The following is a 19721-nucleotide window of genomic DNA, read 5'->3' as shown; positions in this document are numbered from 1 at the left end:
ATGCATCTCCATCTCAATCCCACCGTATCATCCAAACTCACCTCAATCTTTAGCTAATTCCCATCGAATAATCCAAAGTAGCACGAAGAGACGAGAAGCATGCATTCTAAAGTTTGTCCAACAATTGATTTCTCTTTGTCTAGTTGCTATTTTGTTTTCTTTTTCCTCTTGCAACTGCCTTGGTATGCACGTATGCAAAATGTTACAACACAGATGAACCACATGAATATCTTGTTGAGTGCCAATTGTAGATGTTTGCCACGTGCAACATTCAACCTTATTTTTGGTAATTTCCAACTAGTAAATAGAAAAGGCTCCGAGAAAAATGCATAGAGCCAATAAGAAAACATAAATAAATAAATAAAATTATGTTTTAAAGAGAAAATCTGTCGAGAGCATAAGATAAATGAGATAATTTGTAATTTACATAGTTTTAGTTTTCAAAGAATAGATTAATTGGTGGTAGTGAGGTGAAAGCTATAGTCTCCCGCCTTTTAGGTAGGGACTAATAATAATTTTAAGATTCTTAAAGAACCCACTAGAAATTAAAAAAATAAAATAAAACTTTATCCGCTTCTCCATCTTAAACCATATTTTAGCAATCACTTTGAATCCCACATATCATCTCCCCTCTTCTAACATTTCGAGCCCAACCGATTTATGCAACAAAATTTAATGGGTATTTGAGGTCCGGAAGCTAAACTTCCAGAACAATCCGTTGTGGCTGTATAAGCCTCGCGGATCTCCCCTCTTAGCTTTCATATATTTTTACTCCACGGTACTTTTCGGGAGATGTTATCAGCAGAAGCGGAATCGGCGAGAGGGTTTCTGACGGGAGGAGTTGAGCACTTTTTGCAGAGTGTTGTCTTAAGCCGCAATTTCTTTGGCGTAAAGTATAGTCTACCCGACTGAGATGGTAACTTTCGATCTCTTTTGGTCTAACCTCGAAACCGGAATTTGGATGATGTTGTTTTTTTTTTTGGTGTTTCCAAGTTTTGATTTTCGGAACGCTGAAACAGTGCGTTTACTGTTGGCAGAATATTAAGAAACCTTTTTACAGTTCTCGAAGATTTATAGTATTTACAGAAAAATGTAATGAGTTTAGAAGATGAAACCCTCTTTTGTTTGAAGGAGGCGAAAAATAAAAATAAACATACGAGTTATTCTGTTCTCCTTTTACGTTTCTGGCTGTGCTTAAATTGTGACATCAATTTTTTTGTCCTTGATTCCGTTAGGAAACTTTTCTTATTTAATTTTCCCCTCTTTGAAACCTAAGTTGGATACGATTGGAAGTATCTTAGTAGAATTATAGTAGAGTGTCTCGACTCGACTATCTATAAACTACTGGAGTATCTATAATTTTCTCCCATAAACAAAATGAGAGAGCTGTTTTAATTGTATTTAAGCAGGGTTTTTTATGTTTTTTTGTTCGTCTTTGGATATCCTCTGAAAGCGACAATGTTGATTTTTAGATTAGACTTTGAGTTGTGCCGTAGGACGAGTTATTTGCCATATTTTTGCTTATCTTTTCCCGTTTTCTTTCATAGGATTTCTGTAAATTTGTCTTTGATTAGCGTTTCTCTTCAAGGGCTTTGACCTTTTCTTTATCTTTTTTTTGGGCTCGGTAGTAGATGCATTTTATTAATTAAAAAGAGATATTACATGAAGTTCACAGCCTCAAAAGAGGACACCATACACCCATTATCAAGCCTCTTAAGGCCCCCAACATCCACACTGCCCTTTCTGTATCTAACCATTTAAATCATGCACGCACAAAACAGAAATATTGAAGCATGCTATCAAAGGGCACCCAGGACTGCTAACAGCAACCTGAAGCACAGGTAACTACATCCATATCAAGCTTTACAATCTTTGCTTCCCATTGTATGAGAATAGCGAGTCATATCGGATGAAGCCATCTTTGTCTTCCTACTCTTCTTGCCTTTTACAATGTGCCAACCCTCTTCCATCTTGGCTTCCCTTTGTATGAGGATATAGAGTCATATTTAATGAACTCAACTTTGCCTCCCTACTCTTCTTGCCTTTTACAATGTTCCAACCCTCTTCCATCCTGGCTGCTACCGTTTGCCAATACATAGAGCCATCCATTAAAACCTGGTTTCGCTCCCCTGCAAAATCCTCTCTTCCGCAAGATCCCCTTGGGTTTGCGGGGTTTTGCTCACCTGCAAAATCTTCCTTTAGATTGGAGAGAAACCCTCATGCTGCCTCTTCATCACCCATTTCTCGGGTCCCAGCTAAAGGGTTTTTTTCCCTCTTTTCCAGCTGGAGTAGCAGACTCATTGTTCTGTTTTGCCTCCTTCACGCCAACTAGCTCATTTCTATTCTCATTGAATTTTGTAGGTTGTTCAACTAACTCTGCTCTTACTCCCTAGAGATTGCTTGCACGAAGCTCATTTGCTGCTCTGCCTTCTTCTCCACTGTATAGTGCTGGGCAGAAACATTCTCCACCATGTTGCTGGCTTCCACACTCTTTTTCCCTATTGCACTTGGCTGCTATATGCCCAGTCTGAAAACATATCCTGCATCTGGAGGGGATTCCTTCATAATCCATTGGTTGGAACCAGTTGCCCTTTGAATCTTTAATCTTTAATCACAATCTCTGCTGGGAGCTCCTTCATACTATGCATCTCCACAAGAATTTGAGCATAGGTAGATTGGAGCAGATTTGAGGATACCTCATCTACCATCAAAAGTCACCTACTGCTTCAAGACAAGAATCAAACCAAATATGTAAGGGTAGATTTGGCAACCTCACCCAAACTGGAAATTTCACGAAAACTTCCTTGGCTGGATTGAAATCTAGATGCCATGGCTTTAACATCAGAGGAATTTTTTTTTTCAACACCATTGATAATCACATATTTTATCTTGTACAAGTTAAAAAAACAACTAGGATCCTATTTTCATCTTCTACAAGTTCAAAAACAAAGGTAAAAAGGTCTTTGGCTGCAGGGTAGATCTGCACATAACCTTCCAGAATCGTCTTCCAATATTCTGATATCCATTTGTGAAGATCAATCAAGCTTGCTCAGAGGGCCTTTGAACCGGCAAATCAACCCAAGCTCAGTGAATATGGCCATGTTGTGAACAGCTTCTTCCTCTAACTCTGCCTCCAAGACAACAGAGCAAGCCTTCTGTGAGAGTGCTATGGCCTTAACTGTTTACCCATTTACGGATTCTTGCCTCACTTTTTCTAAGCCCACACCCCATACACTATTCCCTGTGCTCTTCGCCTTCAACTTCGGCTCAAACGATCACCATCACCTGCATGATCTGCAACAAGAGATGTTCAACTTACTTTGAACACATTGAAATATGGCCCCTTCATCCTCCATTTAAGATGCTCGGGGTCCAAAGCTGTCACAGGTGCATTGCACGAAGCTCCAGCACCCTGCCTTCTGCCATTTTTTGAAACTCAGGCCATGGTTTTCGTCTGTTGCAGGCATAGGAACCAACATATTTTGTAAAAACTGTAGCCTGAGTTTTCTGCAGCCAAGCGACATTGAAGCAGTATACCTTGACGTTTTTTTAATCTTGTTAGAATGTCTTCTAATTTTTAATTTATGTTATTAGTTCTGTCTAGGATGGTTGTTTCTGTCATACAGTTCAATTAATATCATCTGGCAGTGTGTTCTCCTTGTTTTCTGAGTGAATGATTCCATTTAATTTTGAGGTTGTCCTCAACATATAAAAATTCAAGGGGACAATATTTGAATAAAAATTCCATTTATTTTCAGTTTTGTTTTATAATGATTTCGAAGGAAACATAAAAAGCATAGGTAGACCAATCAACTTTTTTTTTTAGCAATTTTAAATTAGTTTAAACAAGGTAAAACTTGAGTTTTAAGCCGTATGGAGGTTCTCCACCTTCCTCCTCCCTCAATTTTGCTCTTTGAAGTGTTGAATTTAACATTACAGTTCTGTCTCAAAAGTGGTATCTCTAGATTATTATCACTGGTTAATCAGGATATTTTATGTTTTCAACCTTTTGACAAATAAGCTTTTTCTTACTTGAGAAACAAGAGTTCGACAACTAGGAGGTGTTTCCTAGCACACGTCAAACTCATTAACCCATGCTTTGAGGTGAGCAAAGCTGAGAGGAATGAGTCCCAAGAAGTTCCAATGCTTCACTCAAGTGAGCATCACATATATGTAATGAGTCCTAAATGAGTGCTATATGTTCCATTCATTCTTATGAGAGTTAGGTTCCTAGGAATTGCTACTCTAATGAAATATGTTTCAATGAAGTTGATTTGAAAACTCCAAGAGTTTAATCCTGATAGCAATATCACAGATTGGAGTTTCTACAATTGAATTAATAACTCAGGGCAAACAATTTCTTTGTTGTGAAATGTTAGACCAAGGTTACCAGGAGATTGGGGTACTTGGAGACCTTGGAGACTGGTATTGGTACTGGTATGGCTAATTTTCAAAAATAGGAGACGTGGGTACTTGGAGATGTTAATTGTTATTTAATAAAGAAATAATTATACATCATTGACAAGTCTTTCTAGAGGCAATTAAGCAAACTGATTGGAAAACTATAGTGGCTATCATTATAATTACTAACATATATGATATAAGTAATAACAAATTTTTAAGGGGTGATGATAGAGGATAAGATTTAGGAGTTTTAGGATGCTTTATGCTCAATATTTTTGGTGGGAGACATCAATTGTTGGTTGGGGGACTTTGGAGATGGCAACCAAAACCTCGTGCATCCATAAACATTTTTGGGGACGTCTTCGGTACTGGGGGTCTTCGAGACGCGTCTCCAGGTGTAGGAGACGGGTCTCCTGGTAACCATGTGTTAAGACTAATAAAATAGTTTCTTAATACATGCACATTCTTATCAGTCTCATATCCATGATTTATTATGCGAAGTTACTGACCAGGGTATAACTAGTTAGATGCTTTTTTGAGTACAATATATTAATGGAACTGAAAACTAGTTTGATTTACCTAGGGCATGGATGTTCATTCACAGATTTTTTGGAGTCTATTTTAGATAATTGAGGCAATTCTTCTTTAATCCCAGGGTTAAATGTCAGTTTCAATGCATTTTGGTTGACTTTTGACTGTCAAAACTGTGACTTCAACACTAAATCAATGGTCATTCACACTTCCATTTCACTTTACGAGTAAGAGGGGAATGAATGCATGCATTTTGTTTTATGAGAAGCATAGAGTTAGTGTCAAGGACTACTATGAAACAAAGGGTCAGGGTTGCCTCTGGTGACCGCTTAACAGATGTCTAAACTCGTGGGCCTATGGCAAGCAATATGGAAAAGTTTGAAAAATTGGACTCAACAGCCCAAAATAGGACTCCTACTTTGGACTTTGGAAAAATTCTTTTAGGACTCGGAAGGGTTTAAAGTATGTTTTGGCATTTCGAGAATCTGCTGAGAGTTCTTTTTGAAAGCTTGTGCGACTCTTTGACTTGGGCGTGCTAGGACTTGTTTTGCAACCCCATAGTGAGATGACTCGACAAGCCACAAGTCTTGTGTTGTGGTGAGTCCCAAGGGACTTCAAATTATGATCATACCATCGAAGTCTTGCCATCTTTGCATTTACATCCCACCTCTATTTTTCACCTTTTCTGTATCTTTTAGTGTTGTGGGAGAGGAGATGCAAGTTGCAATGCACAAATACCAAGTTCACCGCTCTTTATAATTGCAACCTATCGTGCTTCATTGGGTGGATGAAAGAATATGTGCTCCAATTTCTTTATGAAGTAGATGCATTAACAACCTACATAGACATAACCAAGTAAACAATTAAAATATAATATAATTTGTTTTTTTTGAATCTAACAATTTATGAAGACAAAGTAATCTAACATTATTATTATTTTTTAAAATTAAACTTGTAATATCTCTTGATTGCAAGGGGTTGCAACGTTTGGGATTCTGGCCATGGAGGCATTGCCAACTATGAGCATCCTTCCTAAACTGATGACGAGGAGCATCATTACTTAGATTTTTTGCCTCTACAAATTGTATGAACTTATGCGTAATCAAATATCGCATATTATCATTTGGAAAGTCTTTCAAATGTTGCCTTGTATCTATTAGACACTTTTAAATCTCTATAGGGTGGTAGCCTTCTTGGTAGATCAATATATTGGGTGGTATAGTTATTTGATGTCAATGCATATGCAAGCAAATTTAGAGGAGTGGCCAATTTGTTCCATCGTTTTACAACAATAGCTTGCACTTGTGTGAAGAAGGTATCTTGAGGGTATTGGTCTTTTTCATTTACAATTTGCTTGATCTTCTCAAGCATTGAGTCTATGCCACCCCTCCAAGGCAACGATGTACCTAAGGATGATCATAATGGGCTTGGTGTGCTTAATGAGATATTCCACATGTGCTTAACATGTCGTCTATTATCTTAAGCTTTATTTTTGATGCTCTCTCATTGTTGCTTTGCCTCCACATAGCCCAATTGTTGCTGATTACCATATTGGTAATTGCCTTTTTCACTTCCATAGGTTGCCTCAAGACGATTACATTTGATACAAAACATGTCTCAACAACTTGTAACATAAAATAGAGCACAAAAAATATAACTATTAGATGTGTACTTCAAAAAAGAATATACAATACACAATCAAAAAATCAGAAATTGTAAGATAATATTTAAAAAATATTAAATTACTAACTTGAGATCAAGTTGCCTTACCTTCAACAACTCCAAATGTGAAAACATTTTGAATATTTTGAGTCATGTGGTGGTTTGTGATGAACATTTGGATGTCCTTAGCACCTCCTTGATCCACTCAATACTTTTCCCAATCTTTTGTAACATAAGATTGAGTGAATGAATCACATAAGTTGTCCAAAAAAATGACAATATCTCATGTCAACCAACAAACCAGCAACTCTACAATTTTTTGTGTTGTCCATTACAACTTGGACGACGTTTCTAGCACCCACTCCTTCAATGGTAGAGATGAGAATATTAGCAATAAATTGCCCATCTTTTACTTGCTCTTCACAATCCACTGCTTTAAAAAACATTGCCCCTTTAGCGGACATCATCAAAGCATTGATCAATGGATGATTTCTAGCATATTTTCATATGTTTAAAACAATTGTTACCCCTGCCTCAATTTATGAATCCTTTGTAACACCTGGGTCCCCGATCACCCAATCAACATGATCTTGGGTAAAGGAAAAAGGGGTTGGTGAATCACCAACATCATGAATGCTAACATTGTCTTCAATGTACTATTGAAATAAAAATGTAGACACCTCACGTGGTACGTAGGGTAATATATGCTCTCCTCACTCATCTGCAAATAACTCATTGACCTCTGAAGGCCAAATAGAATCCGCGAATAAACTACCAACATACATAGGCACATCATTAATAGCAGGAATATACTAAGTAAAATCGCCAATCAACAAGTAGGCTGTGGCCATCTCATAAGAGTTGGGTGATAAATCTCTTGGTAAGCTGAAAATATCACTCAAAGCATGCTAAGGATAAATCTGAACTTCGTACTTCATCATAAGTACTCTCGCTTATGTCAAAGTCTTCATAAAAGGAAGGCTCACCATTAATTGAAATCTCTGAATTATCCTCACTTGTCGTATCACTAACCATGTGCCCTTGTGAAAATGTACAACTGCTGTCATAAAAAGCAGAATGTTCAGACTCATCAACTTGCTGATCCATAGAATTTTTGTCATCATAGAAAGTCTCAGATGGGGAACACGTAATTGAATTACATTATTTGCCTTCACATCTACCCGCTTTATGAATTTCTTCAATGATTTGCGTGATTTCTTGTGCCCTTGAACCACAGTTATCTTCTTCATAAGTGGCTGCCCCACTCGTTTGATTTTCAACTTTGTGGATGGAGTAATGTGTTAAGCTCTATTGAAGGCATAGCTCATCTACCTCACTCACCTTGCCCCTTCCAAATTTTATTGCTAGGCCTCTATCCATTAATAGTTGCAAGTACCCATATTTTATCATTTAAAAAATAATATGTAAAAGAGGACTTGTATCACCACATGCATTCTCATGCCTTTCTTCTATCACAATCTTCTGCATGAAAGCCTCCATCAAATTGGAAGATTCATCCATTCTCGTCAACACTTGGACAATCTTGTGCTCTTTGACCAAAAGAATATCCAATAAGTCAAGGAGTGATAATGGTTTTTGACCATCTCCTTCGAACACAAGCGGCCTGTTCCCGATAGAATCTCTTGACTTTTTATCACCTAGGGAGACAACAGTTTCAGATATGTCCTCTAACTCAATGTGTGCTAGATCATCTATCCTGTCAACATTGTGGTCCATTTGCTTCTAAAAATTAGATCCAAGTTAAGTTCCATGTCACCAAATAAGATGTTGGTGTTTTCCATGTCTAAATAAGATGGGGAGTTGCCAACGTTGACGGTTTGGTCAACTCTTCTATGTGGGCCATTAATATGCTCATCAAAAGGACTAGGGTAAACAGCTCCATAAGATACTTCTGTCTCCCAATTACCTTTCGGTATACTCGTGCCATTATTAGTACTACTATCAAGTTGATTGATATCTTTCCCTATGCAAATTTCTGTAATTGTCCTTTGCAAGGAGATCTCAAGCCAATGCATAGTATTTGTTTTTTATCATATCCGTCTTGTTTTGCAGCTCTAGCTGAAAGTCCACATAATTAATGAAAGGAAATTTTTTTTTGAAGCTTTGATGGAAATTTGTTATAATCATCATACAATCTCCTTACTTCAGTTTTACATTCATAAGGATCTTTGACATGCCCATCATGAGTGGACCTTGAATTCTTTTTTTTTTGAAGCTCTGTTGTAGCCATGATTTGTGTCTTCAACAATTCTTGACTTTCTATACTTGTATTGAAAGACTGATCAAGGTTATGCTTCCGACTCAATGCCAATCAGTGTAATCAACTTCCCAATTTTTGACCAATAATTCGGTGAACTTAAAGCTACAGTCTGACTGCCAATTGTTGCTGAACTCTGAATGTAGAAGGTATTTTGTCAAACCGCTGCAATAAACTTCACAATTCTGTCTAAACTGAACAGAGAGATTCTAAATGTTTGCTGTAGGAATTTGGTAAAACACTTGGTGTTCGTTCTCTGATGTTTGTATGGCTTGCAAAGCATAAATAAATGCCAAAGTAATATGACTGGCTGATGATCTTTAACTGGGCTCTTTTTCTTGCCTCACGTCTGCTGACAAAGGTAACAAATTCTGTTTTCTTTCTACGAATACTGCTGCTTCAACTTCGTTACCAGCTGTAGATGGTGTGAGGTGATTCTTGGTGTGTACGGCTAGGTGTGGTAATTAATGAAATTGTTGAATGTTCCATTCAATATCACCCATGTGAGCCAAATTTGCCATTTCAATCAATAACCAAACTGAAGCCAAGGAGATCACTTCTTTATGTCTCACTAACTCCTCTCCTCATGATGCATGGTCCAGCTAATGCATTAAAATAATTATCAAATTACTTCTTCTGTACTTGTCTGCTAATTCTGATATGAAATTTCTACTCTTTAGAATCTTTAGATACTTCCAAACAGTGTACCTTCCACGAAGATAATAATCTTATCCAAAATTGATACCACAATGTTCGATCTAGCTGATAAAATGGTGAAATTACAATCCACAGGCAAACTGGGGGTGCCAGCCTGGAATCTTCAAGAGTTTTTCTGTAATAGTCTCTGATCCAAATGAAACAGCATTAGAACAACAGTCTGATGGAATTTCATCAAACACTTATCTGTCTTGAGTTTTTCAGACTGGGAAGCGGTAAGAGATACCACTGTAATATGCTTCCGTAGATATTAAGAAATTTGTTATGTTTTCAGTCCAAGACATTTTTCTGAATAGTTGGCATGGATACTGCTGAATAAGGAAGGAATCACTGTAGTATGTATCTCTTTTATTTAAAGGAAATCAGGGAGCATACAGTTCATAATAATCTTCAACGAACTTGCCCAACTAAAACCATAAATTTGCAAATGGGACGGCAAATACAATCACATAATATAAACATGTATATGGATAAGAACCAAAATGCCAGAAATCTGGAGTCTCAAACCATTTGCAGAAGATTGGAAGACTAAGTCTCGTATTGAGGACTGGTAATAGATAAGTTTATTACAAACTTGCAGACCGAAATTAATAGTCAGCTTATGGTTTAGGAGTGTGCCATGAAGTGCTTTGGTCTGCTCCACGTATATAACCCGGATGACCTTTTGGTTCTTGTCCAAACTGTTGCTGGTTGCAGTATGAAATCGCAACCCATGCTGAGGGAAGAATGGGCTCTGACCTGTGAAGAGAATGATACCATTGCTCCGACTGTAGGTTTCATGGTTATGGCCCAAGCTCACCCTGTGAACCTCAAACAATGCTGTTATTGGTGGACACGACTATCGTATTTGAGTGGCACTGATCGCTCATACACTTCTCGAAATCTGATGTGAGTTTGCCTTAGATTTACGTGACCCCTCACGGGAGACACTCTACCTGTGATTGCAATCTGTGCTTCAAAACAAGTGGCATCAGTAAGTGTGGCAACTTCCCTTGATATGAGAGTGAATGCATGTGATTGTAGAGTGCCCTCCAATGCTTGGATGAGATGTGTATCACCAACTTTGAGATGACTATCATCTGGGTTCTTTGAATCCCTTCATTGTTGTGATTGCATTAAAACACGTCTTTAAAGACCCTTCCAGACTTCCTCGATTGTCTTCACTCCACTGCCGATACCTTGCTAGATGCTAGGAAGTTGTCCTTCACGTTGGAGCTGACTCGTGAATCCCTATTTGTCTCACGGCAACTGGCAACCACATAACCCTGCAACTCACTGTTGATAGTAACTTTGTCCTCTCCGACTGAAATGGGAATATGTCGCTGCTATTCTCTAACCAAATGCGAATGCCGACCAACACATCTGTTACTATGCCTAGTCTTGTTAAAATCCAAAGTCTGTTCCACATTCCTCTTTGTTTTTAATATAGAAATTGGGCCAAAGTTCTTATATGCATAAACTCCTCCTCAGAATGAAATGAATTGATTCCCCTGGAAGTATTAAAATCCATATAAATCATAAGCGGTGCACCCTTCAAATAGATTCGTGGTGCTTAGTCTTCAAACATCTATATAGTCAACCTGGAGGTTAGGGGTTTGTTTCAGAGTCACCGTAAACTTAATTATTTCCCGTGATACACAATACGTCTGATACTCAAAATCAATCTTCCCCAAAATTCACGAAGCAGATAAAATGCCAAAAGAAAGTTGATCTCGACTCCTTAGACTTCCGTGTACTTCTAATATTCCAGAAATCTCTCCAGACTCTTATAAATACCATTGTTATTGAACTTCACAGGCTGGCAAGATCTTTGGCTTTGATACCACTGTATTATCCCTTTTCAGATATTATACTAAAAAAACTCTTGATATTAAAGTGCAGATTTAAACCGACAGAAAAAACCAATACTTGATATAAAAGTCCAGAACTTTAATTGATTTATAACCAGCAGATATGCGTACTAGAAAACCCAAAAAAGTGTGTTTATTTCCTCCAATATTCAGAAGTACATATTTAAACCAACAATTAACACAAATAGTTACTAAATAACGTTACTGTATTATACAACAGCAATACAATAATACGCTACAATCCAGAAAATCCAATCTTATAAATAGAAATAACATTGAGATTGGAAATATAACGTAAACCTATAAGAAGGCTAGGTTTGCATCCAACCTCCGAAAGCTTTTTCCAGGGTTTGCGTCTTAGAAGAGACAACTAGTAATTGTTTTCAGCTCCCAGATTAATATTTGTCTTAAATATTATAATCTGCATTCCTTCCCATGTGGGATAAAACACCTTTTTTGCCCTTTAGTCACTTAAGTGAACATAGTACCTTTTAAAAATAAAGTGACAAGTTAAATGAACTTTAAAAGTTACTTAGCCAGTGAACTATATAATCATCAGGCATCAAAATAATTGACCAAATGAACTCGGATAAACATGTGCTTGGATAAACATGTGCAATAGCTTGTTGGAAAGCTCTCGGTGAGACACTTCCAAACCAACATTGAGATATCAAGAATTTTGAGCACTGTTTACTTACTAAAAATAGTAATCATCTGGACAACCTGCCAAAACTGCTTAGATGGGTTTGAAATTGGAAATGTCTAGGCCAAATCTTGAACTGAACCTTGTAAAGAACCTTTTCACCCTTGAAACCTAGATGAAGTGAGCCGGCAACACTAAATTATAATGTCCTAGAAAATGGGGACATTACAGGGTACAATACAATATGTCCAATATGTCCCACAGAGAGAATCAACTCTGCCAATTCTACATGCCGCAAGGTTGGTTAACTCAACTAGAACTAGATGTTGTTATAATCCTTGAGACACCATGTTGAAAAAACAAGTGAATGCACACATGTGTCTGCAGGTCTTATCTATGGATATATGTTCCTTAGCATTTCAAGGATGGTGGAATAACCATGTATGCATTTTAGTGACAGCCATAAAAATACAAAAGATAAAAATGAAATATGGTATTAATTAAATTTAATACTTAAGTGATTTGTCACTAGGCGTGGATTGAAGTTTTTTGACTTTTGCAAACATGAGATATAAAAGGATGATCATTTCATTTTAGAATGGCATCCGTGGATCATCATCATTGAATCAATCATCAATAGGAAGTGAAGGAATGGATTTGGAAATAAGTGATTACTCTAAAAAAGGCCGTAAAATGGATATAAAGGGCAAATCATTTCATTGGGAGAATCATGGAATAGATCATTGACTCATAAAGGATCCATTAATCATCAATTGGGAATGAATGAATCAATTTGGAAAGGAGATACTATTCTCAAAGGCAGCAATAGAGGGTGATGACTCAATTCTTGTGATGGGTGGTGATTCAATTCTTGTGAAGGGTGCTGACTACTTCAAGAAATGGTTATTATGAAGGGTAAACCAGTTCATTGCCAAGCAAGGAGGCCATCAATCCATTGAATCAAAAAATCAGTTCAGGAAACTTGATCAATTCAGAAAATAAATTCAAGCATTAATCAGTTATAAAGTCATTCACAGATTATTCAAATGTTGATTTGTTAATCCATCAAGAAATATTAATTGGCAAAGGCAATAAAAAATAACCTGGCAAATCCGTAAAGCAATCTGTTCTGAATATGAAGAATTGTGTTTCAAACGGGAAAGATGCAATCTTTGAAGTACATGAGAATTTCAAGGACAAAAATCCTTTCACGCTCTTACTAAGTTTGGATGAAAAGTCAAAACCCTAAAATTGGGTTGAGGATGGATGAAAACCCTTAGTGTATTGTCACTTTTGGGCTAGGGACATAAATCTCTATGGTATGATTGGTTTTGAGTATTTTGCTGTGATTTATTGATCTGAATATTATCATAAATTCTCACTCTCTGATAAGCTATCATCAATTTTGAATAAATGTTATTGTTTTAAGGGGAAAATCAGGAAAGTCAGGAATTAACTAAAAGGGACTTTACAGAGTATCGGAGCATTTGATCTTGCTAGTCTGTGGGTAAAGATAAAGTGATGGATGCATTTTAATCAAAGATAGCTGGATTTCTATGGAAGTAATCTTTGTACATTCATCCCCCAAAACTCACAGTAGTGCACATATATTACATAGAAGAAGAAAGTTTATAACTTTTCTGTATTATAATAAGAATGTATAAATATCTTCGTATTGGATAAGAAGATTTTGTTTTGGATTTGTACCAGGTAAACAAGTTTATACAGTTGGGTGAAAGTCTATTACTGTGCCATTCTTTGTGAAACCAAGGAAGATGATCCTTCTAGTATGTGAGGTAAATATAAAATTATGTATGTATTCTAATCCAAGAAAGCGGAAGGCCTATGAAAGAAATTTTTGTGCAATCATCCCACAAAACACACTAGTGCACATAACTTAATAAAGAAGGAAAATCAGTTTGGTGTATTATAATAAGAGGTATTCCTACTGCCTAATTATGGAGGGACTCTATAGCAGAATAGATATCTATTTATTGGGGAAGAATATTTGTTTTCTGATGTGTACCAGGTAAACAAGTTATACAGTTGGGTGAAATCCTCTCTGTGTGCCATTTTTGGTATGGTAGCCAAGGAAGAAAGTTGTTCTGACTCATAATATATAGTAGAATATCTCAAGAGAGAGGAAGTAGTTGTAGCAGTTTTCCTTTGAAGTTTGAAACAGCACATTATGAGGAGACAAATAGAGTGACAGAGCTACCTTCCTCATCTTGTGGTGTCTTGATGTTGTGGCAGACAGACTGAAGAGCTTTTTGATGTGAAGAGATCAAAGCCCTCAAAAAGATTATAGGGAAATTATTGATTAATTTGTTTAATCACCAAATTGTTAAGATAAGGAAAATATGTGATCTCTTTTCAAAAATTTATGTGAAGGTCTGAAAAAGTCTTTGATAGAGATAAATAGGATGGTTTATTGCTGATTAATGGATATATGCTTCAAGTTGATTGAGATAGATAGGGTGGTTTATTGTTGACGAATGGATATGCTAGAAGTTGATTGTTGAGACGTGACTGCACTATGGTGTTAACTGGTAATGCTTTTGAAAGCGTTGAATTTTGAAGGATCAAGCTCATTTTACAAAATTTGTGTAGGAAAAAGTCTGGATCAAACTAGTCCATGTTGAGGCTGAAAAGATACAATTGTCACTATAAACATTCACGCATTCAATTTATTTTTATGATCACTGTTGGGAGTGGAGCTTTTGAAAGTCATTTTTCCAGTCTAATTATGTACCTTTTATATTGACTTTGCTCTTTTCCAAAGTTGAATGATGTTTGAATATGTTGAAAGTACAGTGTTCTTTTTATTATCTTCATTGTAAGGTTGCTTGGAAGTGACTGTTAAAGTTTGTTATTTTAAATCGTGATAGTTATTAGCAATATTGTTTATTGTAATTTTCTCGGTGCAGTCTTATTCAAGGAGGTATGATTCCTACTCACCGCGAAGAAACCGTTCACTGTCAAGGTCAAGGTCACGGAGCCGTTCCAGGTAAGGACATTGCTATGTTCCAATTCTTATTCAATTTGGTTTGTTTGTATATTGATCTGCTTTTTAAAGTTCTTTAGAAATGTGTTCGGTTTTGCAGATATTTATATTGTTTTAACATAATTTTTGTCTCTTAATAGGAGCCGTGATTCCGATGATGTCCGTAATCCTGGAAACAACCTTTATGTCACTGGTCTGTCACCCAGAATAACAAAAAGGGATCTTGAAGATCATTTCTCTAAAGAGGGAACGGTGGGTATGGCCTCCTTGAATTCTCAAGTGTTATTTTGATGCTATAGTCTGTACCTCAGGTGTGTCTTGTGCATGGTTACACTGCCCTGGGGGATGGGGGGATGGAGGAACGGGGGGACAAGTTTCTGGGACGGGGGGACATAGGGGCCTTAATTTGGGGATGGTGGGGGAGAGGAGGGGGGTATATATATTTGCATATGGTACTTGAAACGCTAGTTATGAATATATGTATTGCAATATAAGATATAAAATACTTGAACATTGCATTGAATTGGAACATCGAACATTAAACATAAATAAGTTGAATCTGAAAATAGTCAATATTGGGATGTCCCCCACCCTTGGTGGAGATGGCGGAATCTGGTGGTGCTGCTGGGGACAGGGAGACGGAGTCTGCAAGTTCCAGGTGCGTAAGTATCTGGGATGTTGGGCAAAAAGTGGGGGGATGTGTCCCTGTGCTACTGTGGTCTTGTGACAATGGGAAACTGATTACTGTGTCGAGTTTGGTCTTGTTAACATTTTATATGGATTCAATTTATGTAATCATATGTTAAGATGCCATTTTGATGTAATTATTTAATTTCCATGCAGCTTTGTAATTTAGGTTTTTTTGTTATAGACTGTTTTTTCGACTTAATAATACTTTCTTTTACTAATTGTATACGCTTTCATGTTAACTATATTCCTTTCTTCATTGTGTGTAACACATGAACAGGTTGTTGAATGTCATCTTGTTGTTGATCCACGCACTCGGGAATCCCGTGGATTTGGATTTGTTACTATGGCTAGTTTCGAGGATGCAGAGCGCTGCATTAAGTATTTGCATCGTTCTGTTCTTGAAGGTCGTGTTATTACTGTTGAGAAGGTATGTTTGAATTTAATGGTCAGGCTTAATGTGGTGTGTTATCTGTCATTTGGAAATGATACGTTGCAAAATCACTTATGCAAAATGAGTTTGGTTCAGTTTGGTTCAGTTTAACTTATTGTGATATTGACCCTCACTTTTTTAAGAAATGTTGCCTCCACTATTTTGGCAGCAGGGCAGCTGTGTAGCTTCATCGACTCTTTTTCAACTTTAACAGCTTCGACTTTTTCTCAACTTAAGAGTCTAAGCCTTCACGAGCATAACAGTCAGACTTTCCCACCAACATGAATTGGTACTTATGTTGATAGATTCGACAATGTGACCATCAGCTACATCAGATTTGAAACTTATCAAAATTCAACTCAAATACGACAAATCACCCATCTATTAAAGGGTTGTATGCCATGCATATTTTATTTGTCTCATAGCAATTGACTGACTTTCCTTGCATAACACCATGCTTATGATTGTATTTTAGAAGTTTTTGTGATTGCATCTAAATGCATTATGTGTATGATAGATTGAGCTTAATGTCATTACAAGTCTGACTTCTTTTGTCAGATTAGATCCTCTTAAATTATAACAGGTTGTTTTTAGGTGTGAACAAGTCCCGTTCCCTGTTGTTTTAAAACAGATATTTTAGACATTCTTGTGAATTTAATTTTTGCTATGTACATATAGTATGTACAAATGGTTGTATCTCATTAGAATATGCCAAATTTTAGTTGGTCTTAAATTGACACTAATCTGTTGCTGCAGGCAAAACGGAAGCGGGGAAGGACTCCTACTCCTGGCAAGTACCTTGGTGTGAGACCAACAAGAGGTCAGTTGTGAAACCATGCTAGAGCTCACCCTTGTTTAACATTTCTCTGTTGTATGCAGGTTTTTAATTTTTAATTTTATTATATACTTTATAGTTTTGCATGTAGTTAGTATTATTTTGAACATTGACGTGGCATATATCTTTTTGCTGTGTGCAGTGCGTGATTATGAAAGGCGGCGTACATATAGCAGGTCCAGTGATCGATATAGCTCTCGTCGTTCTCCGAGTTATTCTCCATACAGGGGAGATCACTATGGTTCACCAATGCACTCGCCATACGATGATAGAAGGTATGGACGGGATCGATCATTGTCACCATACTATGGAAGACATGATAGATCGGTGTCCCCATATGGAAGACGTGATAGATCGGAGTCCCCATACGGAAGACGAGATAGGTCACTTTCTCCTTATGGTAGGCGAGATCGCTCAGTGTCACCTTATGCCAGGCACCTGCGATCACCATCTCCATATTCTAGGCGGCATCGAGCACTGTCACCATATAAGAGACGTGAACGATCGGTTACTCCAAATTCACCATATGGTTCCAGAAGAAATTATTCTTATAGATCTCGGGATCGATCAAGGTCCAGATCATTGGCCCCATATGATTAGAGCCTACTTGAGTTAGCAGTTAAATAGGAGATTAAACTCATTGTTCATATATTCAGCCATTTATTGGAGGACGGAATTTAGTCTAGCAATTTACTTGCATGCTGGAGAAGCATTTTGGCTTCTTTGTTGCACACAACTAATGAGGTTTTTTGTGCTTGTTATAAAAATTGGTTGGTGACAAACTTTGCCTTGCTGGTTTTTATATCCTATCGTATCATGCGGCAAGCTTTTTATACTGTATGGATGCACTGAGTGGAGCATATATCAAATGGTATCTTTGTTCTTTCTTCTGTTCTTCTTATATACTTGCTATTACATTCTTTCAGACACTGTCACATTGTATCCTTCAAACTGTTCAGCGTTGTTCCTTATTTTGAAATGTACTTGAAACTTTGCATGATTGTTTTTCTCCATGTTCTAGTTTTATATAAATATTGCATGTTTTGATGTAGGGTAAATTGTGTGAATTGCTTGCAATAAATGAAAAAGCTTCGTTTGTCTGGTTAGATTTATGGTAGTAGGAATTAGGCTTCTGTGGTATTGTATCTGAGCTTTTATATTGTAAATCCTGAGTGAGCAGGGATTTTGTGCTGTCCACTGTCGCTGTATAATAAGATATAGTTGTTCGTAAGTTGTGTTTCCCTATTATTCATAGTTTAAGAACAGATGCATTAGATTTATGGTAGCTGGAATTAGGCTTCTGTGGTACCGTAGTTGAGCCTTGATATTGTAAATCCTGAGTGAGCAGGGATTTTGTGCTGTCCACTGTCACTGTATAATGAGATATAGTTCGTAAGTTGTGTTTTCGTATTATTCATAGTTTAAGAAGAGATGGAGGGGCCTAGAGCGCCCCTACTATTCGCCAGGGCATTGCCCTGACCCGGCCGTTGGCTAGACCCCATTTTAAGTGAGCAGGGATTTTGTTGAAGTGTTTAATTTGCCACCATTTTAAGTGAGCAGGGATTTTGTGCTGTCCACTGTCACTGTATAATGAGATATAGTTCGTAAGTTGTGTTTTCGTATTATTCATAGTTTAAGAAGAGATGCAATCCATGACTGTTGAAGCATTTAATTTGCCACCATTTTAATTAGGGGGTTTCCATTTTTCTGTGTCAAGGTTATCTGATTCTGTATTTTTGTATTGGTCTAAGAAGTCTGAATTCGGAATCCCTTTTACAATCTATGTTTCAAACTCTCATTTTAGCACCAGTTTGAACAGAGATTGCAGCTCATGTGGAAAACATTGGAGGTGAAGGAACTGGTCAAATGACTCGTCATTCATTTGAGCAATATCATCAAAGTTGCTCTGACATTGTTGAACACGATACACGGGATATGAGATAGTAGTTGAGCTCATTTCAATACTTGTGATAGTTCTTGTTGATTCAATATTAAATATTATAAAAAGTATTACATCAATAGTTGTGACTTTAAAGTTGTTAGTAATGACTATCATTAATCGAAAGAAATACTTAGATCTAAAGAGCAACACAATCTGTGATGCAACATCAAAATATGATTAAGGTGACGAGTATTGTTCACTTTTCTATTTGACCTTCTTGGACCCCATGGCAAAATGCATGCTGATGTGACATTGTATGTGGTGGTCTGCCTTGAAACCTGTAATTAGGGGACTTGTCAAGTAAGCTGCTGTAAAATATTGGGATTGAGCTGAAATTTATATGTATGATTCTGAGGAGTGCAAAGTTGGGGTCCTCTCACGTAGACAAATATACAAAGATTGGATGGTTCATTAACCTTTCTAATTTAACATCAATTTCTATCCTTTCATCTTTTTTTAAGGAAACTGTCACTTTTGCATGATTTTTTTTGAAATTAAGTTCTGGCTCGCTGAATGTGTAATCAGGGATATTTTATTTTTGAATCCTCACTCTTTATTTTTGAAATGTTGAAATACTTCATTGACGGGTATCTCGATGATTAAAGAGTCGGTTTCATCGGTTGACAGCGCTTGATTAACGATGAAGTATAGTTAAAAGCTCTTGGATTATGAACTTCTTCTTGCAGGTTTTGAGTGCTTAAGCGTTAGAGGTTTCATTGATTGATAGCGCTTGAT

The 19721-nt window shown here is 37.0% G+C and overlaps 1 protein-coding gene across 2 annotated transcripts; it reads left to right on the top strand.

Annotated features, from left to right (window-relative positions):
* Positions 1–620: 620 nt before the first annotated feature.
* On the top strand, positions 621–17969 carry LOC149544577 (serine/arginine-rich splicing factor SR45a-like). Of its 2 annotated transcripts, XM_089795191.1 has the most exons (7): positions 687–916; positions 13796–13881; positions 15013–15092; positions 15230–15341; positions 16057–16206; positions 16966–17029; positions 17187–17969. In XM_089795191.1, the coding sequence occupies exons 2-7, from the start codon at positions 13861–13863 to the stop codon at positions 17642–17644; spliced, it is 885 nt and encodes a 294-aa protein (XP_089651317.1). In that variant the 5' UTR covers positions 687–916; positions 13796–13860; the 3' UTR covers positions 17645–17969. The 2 variants fall into 2 exon arrangements, with proteins under 2 accessions (XP_089651318.1, XP_089651317.1); XM_089795192.1 differs by lacking the exon at positions 13796–13881 and having other exon boundaries at positions 621–916.
* The last annotated feature ends 1752 nt before the right edge of the window (positions 17970–19721 follow it).

The sequence above is a fragment of the Cupressus sempervirens genome, chromosome 8 (assembly GCF_028749045.1).
Source record: "Cupressus sempervirens isolate cs-2001-9-10 chromosome 8, ASM2874904v1, whole genome shotgun sequence".
Lineage (NCBI taxonomy): Eukaryota > Viridiplantae > Streptophyta > Pinopsida > Cupressales > Cupressaceae > Cupressus > Cupressus sempervirens.
Note: the sequence above shows the minus strand (reverse complement) of the source record. Positions and strands in the feature narration are given on the sequence as shown.